General features: G+C 40.1%; 1 protein-coding gene across 2 annotated transcripts in view; it reads right to left on the bottom strand.

Moving 5' to 3' along the window:
- Window positions 1-2,121: 2,121 nt before the first annotated feature.
- The window catches only part of LOC148066881 (beta-taxilin-like), a 22,857-nt gene continuing 17,478 nt past the window's right edge, over window positions 2,122-7,500 (bottom strand). For both annotated transcript variants that reach the window (XM_087805781.1, XM_087805782.1), the window contains exons 10-11: window positions 5,518-5,613; window positions 2,122-2,660 (exon numbers count right to left, since the gene is read on the bottom strand). In XM_087805781.1, coding sequence (XP_087661907.1) covers window positions 2,226-2,660; window positions 5,518-5,613 — 531 coding nt within the window. In that variant the 3' untranslated portion in view covers window positions 2,122-2,225. The remainder of the gene's footprint in view (window positions 2,661-5,517; window positions 5,614-7,500) is intronic.

Consider the following 7,500-nt stretch of genomic DNA (forward strand, 5'->3'; position numbering starts at 1 on the left):
TGTTAATCAAGTGTGTGTATACATGTGTGTTAATCGAGTGTGTGTATACATGTGTATTAATCGAGTGTGTGTATACATGTGTATTAATCGAGTGTGTGTATACATGTGTGTTAATTGAGTGTGTGTATACATGTGTATTAATCGAGTGTGTGTGTACATGTGTGTTAATCGAGTGTGTGTATACATGTGTATTAATCGAGTGTGTGTATACATGTGTATTAATCGAGTGTGTGTATACATGTGTGTTAATTGAGTGTGTGTATACATGTGTATTAATCGAGTGTGTGTATACATGTGTATTAATCGAGTGTGTGTATACATGTGTGTTAATCGAGTGTGTGTATACATGTGTATTAATCGAGTGTGTGTATACATGTGTGTTAATCGAGTGTGTGTGTACATGTGTGTTAATCGAGTGTGTGTATACATGTGTGTTAATCGAGTGTGTGTGTACATGTGTGTTAATCGAGTGTGTGTATACATGTGTGTTAATCGAGTGTGTGTATACATGTGTGTTAATCGAGTGTGTGTATACATGTGTGTTAATCGAGTGTGTGTATACATGTGTATTAATCAAGTGTGTGTATACATGTGTGTTAATCAAGTGTGTGTATACATGTGTGTTAATCGAGTGTGTGTATACATGTGTGTTAATCGAGTGTGTGTATACATGTGTGTTAATCGAGTGTGTGTATACATGTGTATTAATCAAGTGTGTGTATACATGTGTGTTAATCAAGTGTGTGTATACATGTGTGTTAATCGAGTGTGTGTATACATGTGTATTAATCGAGTGTGTGTATACATGTGTATTAATCGAGTGTGTGTATACATGTGTGTTAATCGAGTGTGCGTATACATGTGTGTTAATCGAGTGTGTGTATACATGTGTGTTAATCGAGTGTGTGTATACATGTGTGTATACATGTGTGTTAATCGAGTGTGTGTATACATGTGTGTTAATCGAGTGTGTGTGTAAATGTGTGTATACATGTGTGTTAATCGAGTGTGTGTGTACATGTGTGTATACATGTGTGTTAATCGAGTGTGTGTATACATGTGTGTATACATGTGTTTTAATCGAGTGTGTGTGTACATGTGTGTATACATGTGTGTTAATCGAGTGTGTGTATACATGTGTGTATACATGTGTGTTAATCGAGTGTGTGTGTACATGTGTGTATACATGTGTGTTAATCGAGTGTGTGTATACATGTGTGTTAATCGAGTGTGTGTGTGAATGTGTGTATACATGTGTGTTAATCGAGTGTGTGTATACATGTGTGTATACATGTGTGTTAATCAAGTGTGTGTATACATGTGTGTTAATCGAGTGTGTGTATACATGTGTGTTAATTGAGTGTGTGTATACATGTGTGTTAATCAAGTGTGTGTATACATGTGTGTTAATCGAGTGTGTGTATACATGTGTGTTAATCGAGTGTGTGTGTACATGTGTGTTAATTGAGTGTGTGTATACATGTGTGTTAATCGAGTGTGTGTATACATGTGTGTTAATCGAGTGTGTGTATACATGTGTGTTAATCGAGTGTGTGTATACATGTGTGTTAATCGAGTGTGTGTATACATGTGTGTTAATCGAGTGTGTGTATACATGTGTGTTGATCAAGTGTGTGTATACATGTGTGTTAATCAAGTGTGTGTATACATGTGTGTTAATCAAGTGTGTGTATACATGTGTGTTAATCAAGTGTGTGTATACATGTGTGTTAATCAAGTGTGTGTATACATGTGTGTTAATCAAGTGTGTGTATACACATTTTTTTCTCCTCCATCAAGTCTTCCTGAAGAACACATCGTCCTTCACTGTAGGTCTCAGGTTGTGTGACCTTCAGGCGTGACCTTCAGACGTGACCTTCAGGCGTGACCTTCAGACGTGACCTTCAGACGTGACCTTCAGGCGTGACCTTCAGACGTGACCTTCAGACGTGACCTTCAGACATGACCTTCAGACATGACCTTCAGACGTGACCTTCAGACGTGACCTTCAGACGTGACCTTCAGACGTGACCTTCAGACTTGACCTTCAGACGTGACCTCCAGACTTGACCTTCAGAGTTGGTCTTGATGAAACATGAACAACAATCTTTGGAGTTGAAGGTTGAATTTTCTTCTTTTATTCTTTGTGGTTCAATAGAAGACAAATATGAACGCACACTTACACACAGTAACACAAACACACACACACCTACACACACACACTCTCACTCTTCTTTGCTGCTCTTTGGTGGCTCAGGGTTCTGGTTCTTGTCCAGGATCTCAGATGTTGTAGGAGTTTTGTCCTGGAAGTGAATGAAAGCCGACGCCAGCAGATCTTCGTTCAGGTCCAGGTCTTCGTTCCCTTCGGGGGCAGCAGGGGGCGCCAGCAGTGAGTCTGCCAGCTCCTGCAGTTTCAGCTGCTCCTCCCTCAGCCGGACCATGTTGTCTGTCAGAACCGGGTCCGCCTCCTGGACTTCGATCACCTTCTCCGTCTGCTCTGAGGTCTTGGGCTGGACCCGAGAGGATCCACTGCTGGACTCCTGGACCTCCTTGATCTTAGAGTACAGACCCTTTCTCTCCTCCTGGAGGGCCCGACACAAGTTCTCCAACTTCGTGATCTTCAGCACGAACACGTCATACTCGTTTCCTCGCTCGGTCCTCTGTCACAGAAGACCACAAGTCTGGTCATGTTTAGACCACAAGTCTAGTCATGTTTAGACCACAAGTCTAGTCAAGTTTAGACCACAAGTCTAGTCAAGTTTAGACCATACGTCTAGTCAAGTTTAGACCACAAGTCTAGTCAAGTTTAGACCACAAGTCTAGTCATGTTTAGACCATACGTCTAGTCAAGTTTAGACCACAAGTCTAGTCAAGTTTAGACCACAAGTCTTGTCAAGTTTAGACCATACGTCTAGTCAAGTTTAGACCACAAGTCTAGTCAAGTTGAGACCACAAGTCTAGTCATGTTTAGACCACAAGTCTAGTCAAGTTTAGACCATACGTCTAGTCAAGTTTAGACCACAAGTCTAGTCAAGTTTAGACCACAAGTCTAGTCAAGTTTAGACTACAAGCCTGGTCATGTTTAGACTACAAGTCTGGTCATGTTTAGACCACAAGTCTAGTCAAGTTTAGACCATAAGTCTTGTCAAGTTTAGACCACAAGTCTGGTCATGTTTAGACTACAAGTCTGGTCATGTTTAGACCACAAGTCTGGTCATGTTTAGACCACAAGCCTGGTCATGTTTAGACCACAAGTCTAGTCAAGTTTAGACCACAAGTCTGGTCATGTTTAGACCACAAGTCTAGTCAAGTTTAGACCACAAGTCTAGTCATGTTTAGACCACAAGTCTAGTCAAGTTTAGACCACAAGTCTAGTCATGTTTAGACCACAAGTCTAGTCATGTTTAGACCACAAGTCTAGTCAAGTTTAGACCACAAGTCTAGTCAAGTTTAGACCACAAGTCTAGTCAAGTTTAGACCACAAGTCTAGTCAAGTTTAGACCATACGTCTAGTCAAGTTTAGACCACAAGTCTAGACATGTTTAGACCACAAGTCTAGTCAAGTTTAGACCACAAGTCTAGTCATGTTTAGACCACAAGTCTAGTCATGTTTAGACTACAAGTCTGGTCATGTTTAGACCACAAGTCTGGTCAAGTTTAGACCACAAGTCTAGTCATGTTTAGACCACAAGTCTAGTCAAGTTTAGACCATACGTCTAGTCAAGTTTAGACCACAAGTCTAGTCAAGTTTAGACCACAAGTCTAGTCATGTTTAGACCACAAGTCTGGTCATGTTTAGACCACAAGTCTGGTCATGTTTAGACCATAAGTCAAGTCATGTTTAGACCACAAGTCTGGTCATGTTTAGACCACAAGTCTAGTCAAGTTTAGACCATAAGTCAAGTCATGTTTAGACCACAAGTCTAGTCATGTTTAGACCACAAGTCTAGTCATGTTTAGACCATAAGTCAAGTCATGTTTAGACCACAAGCCTGGTCATGTTTAGACCACAAGTCTAGTCAAGTTTAGACCATACGTCTAGTCAAGTTTAGACCACAAGTCTAGACATGTTTAGACCACAAGTCTAGTCATGTTTAGACCACAAGTCTAGTCATGTTTAGACCACAAGTCTGGTCATGTTTAGACCACAAGTCTAGTCAAGTTTAGACCACAAGCCTGGTCATGTTTAGACCACAAGCCTGGTCATGTTTAGACTACAAGTCTGGTCATGTTTAGACCACAAGTCTAGTCAAGTTTAGACCACAAGTCTAGTCAAGTTTGGACCACAAGTCTGGTCATGTTTAGACATCAAGTCTGGTCATGTTTAGACCACAAGTCTGGTCATGTTTAGACCACAAGTCTAGTCAAGTTTAGACCACAAGTCTAGTCAAGTTTAGACCACAAGTCTAGTCATGTTTAGACCACAAGTCTAGTCAAGTTTAGACCACAAGTCTGGTCATGTTTAGACTACAAGCCTGGTCATGTTTAGACCACAAGTCTAGTCAAGTTTAGACCACAAGCCTGGTCATGTTTAGACCACAAGCCTGGTCATGTTTAGACCACAAGTCTAGTCAAGTTTAGACCATAAGTCTAGTCAAGTTTAGACCACAAGTCTAGTCGAGTTTAGACCACAAGTCTGGTCATGTTTAGACCACAAGTCTGGTCATGTTTAGACCACAAGTCTAGTCATGTTTAGACCATAAGTCTAGTCATGTTTAGACCACAAGTCTAGTCATGTTTAGACCACAAGTCTAGTCATGTTTAGACCATAAGTCTAGTCATGTTTAGACCATAAGTCTAGTCATGTTTAGACCACAAGTCTAGTCAAGTTTAGACCACAAGTCTAGTCATGTTTAGACCATAAGTCTAGTCATGTTTAGACCATAAGTCTAGTCATGTTTAGACCACAAGTCTGGTCATGTTTAGACCACAAGTCTAGTCATGTTTAGACCATAAGTCTAGTCATGTTTAGACCACAAGTCTAGTCATGTTTAGACCATAAGTCTAGTCATGTTTAGACCATAAGTCTAGTCATGTTTAGACCATAAGTCTAGTCATGTTTAGACCATAAGTCAAGTCATGTTTAGACCACAAGTCTGGTCATGTTTAGACCACAAGTCTAGTCATGTTTAGACCATAAGTCTAGTCATGTTTAGACCACAAGTCTAGTCATGTTTAGACCATAAGTCTAGTCATGTTTAGACCATAAGTCTAGTCATGTTTAGACCACAAGTCTAGTCATGTTTAGACCATAAGTCAAGTCATGTTTAGACCACAAGTCTAGTTATGTTTAGATCACAAGTCTAGTCATATAAAGACCACAAGTCTAGCATTATAAAGACCACAAGTCTAGTCGTATAAAGACCACAAGTCTAGCATTATAAAGACCACAAGTCTAGTCATATAAAGACCACAAGTCTAGCATTATAAAGACCACAAGTCTAGTCGTATAAAGACCACAAGTCGAGTCATATAAAGACCACAATTCGAGTCATGTGAAGACCAACAGACCAGTACCTCCTGCATCATGTCATTCAGAGCTTTGTTGCAGTTCTCAAATCTTGTCTTCCAAACGTTAGACTCTTTCTCCAGCGTCTTCATCTTTTCTGACATCTGGAGAAGCAAATGCATCTGATTTAGACCAAGGTATCCTTAACAGTGTAGCATTAGCATCCTTATATGAGCAGTGTAAAATCAGCAGTGTAGCATTAGCATTGTTGCGTTAGTACAGTTGCATTGTAGCATTAGCATCATTGCACTAGCAATGTAGCAAAAGCCTCATTGCATTACCATTGTATCATTAGCATTACAGCATTAGCATTTTTTCATTAGCATTGTTGTATTGTATCAGTATATTAATGCCACCGTTGTATTAGTGGTTTAGCTGTAGCGGTGTTGCATTAGCAATGTACCATTAGTATGGTTGGATAAGCACTGTAGATATCATTGTTGCGTTAGCACTGTAGCATTGCAGTGTACCATTAGCATAATCGCACTAGCACTATAGCATTAGCAATGTAGCATTAGCAGTGTTACATCAGAATCAATGCATTATCACTGTAGAATTCGCACTGTAGCATTCGCACTGTACCATTATCAGTGTTGCATTATCACTGTAGCATTCGCACTGTAGCATTAGCACTGTAGCATTCACACTGTAGCATTAGCACTGTAGCATTAGCACTGTAGCATTATCAGTGTTGCATTATCACTGTAGCATTCGCACTGTAGCATTCACACTGTAGCATTAGCACTGTAGCATTATCACTGTAGCATTATCAGTGTTGCATTATCACTGTAGCATTCGCACTGTAGCATTCGCACTGTAGCATTCACACTGTAGCATTAGCACTGTAGCATTATCAGTGTTGCATTATCACTGTAGCATTAGAACTGTAGCATTAGCACTGTAGCATTATCAGTGTTGCATTATCACTGTAGCATTAGCACTGTAGCATTCACACTGTAGCATTAGCACTGTAGCATTAGCACTGTAGCATTCACACTGTAGCATTAGCACTGTATCATTAGCACTGTACCATTATCAGTGTTGCATTATCACTGTAGCATTAGCACTGTAGCATTAGCACTGTAGCATTCACACTGTAGCATTAGCACTGTAGCATTAGCACTGTACCATTATCAGTGTTGCATTATCAGTGTTGCATTATCACTGTAGCATTAGCACTGTAGCATTCACACTGTAGCATTAGCACTGTAGCATTAGTACTGTAGCATTCACACTGTAGCATTAGCACTGTAGCATTAGCACTGTACCATTATCAGTGTTGCATTATCAGTGTTGCATTATCAGTGTTGCATTATCACTGTAGCATTATCACTGTAGCATTATCACTGTAGCATTAGCTCTGTAGCATTCACACTGTAGCATTAGCACTGTAGCATTAGCACTGTAGCATTCACACTGTAGCATTAGCACTGTAGCATTAGCACTGTAGCATTCGCACTGTAGCATTATCACTGTAGCATTAGCACTGTACCATTATCAGTGTTGCATTATCACTGTAGCATTATCACTGTAGCATTAGCACTGTAGCATTATCACTGTAGCATTAGCACTGTAGCATTAGCACTGTACCATTATCAGTGTTGCATTAACACTGTAGCATTATCACTGTAGCATTCGCACTGTAGCATTAGCACTGTAGCATTAGTACTGTAGCATTCACACTGTAGCATAAGCACTGTAGCATTAGTACTGTAGCATTCACACTGTAGCATTAGCACTGTAGCATTATCACTGTAGCATTAGCACTATACCATTATCAGTGTTGCATTATCAGTGTTGCATTATCAGTGTTGCATTATCACTGTAGCATTATCACTGTAGCATTATCACTGTAGCATTAGCTCTGTAGCATTCACACTGTAGCATTAGCACTGTAGCATTAGCACTGTAGCATTCACACTGTAGCATTAGCACTGTAGCATTAGCACTGTAGCATTAGCACTGTAGCATTATCACTGTAGCATTAGCAC

This window comes from Callionymus lyra, chromosome 13 (assembly GCF_982586985.1).
Source record: "Callionymus lyra chromosome 13, fCalLyr1.hap1.1, whole genome shotgun sequence".
NCBI classification, from domain to species: Eukaryota; Metazoa; Chordata; class Actinopteri; order Syngnathiformes; family Callionymidae; genus Callionymus; species Callionymus lyra.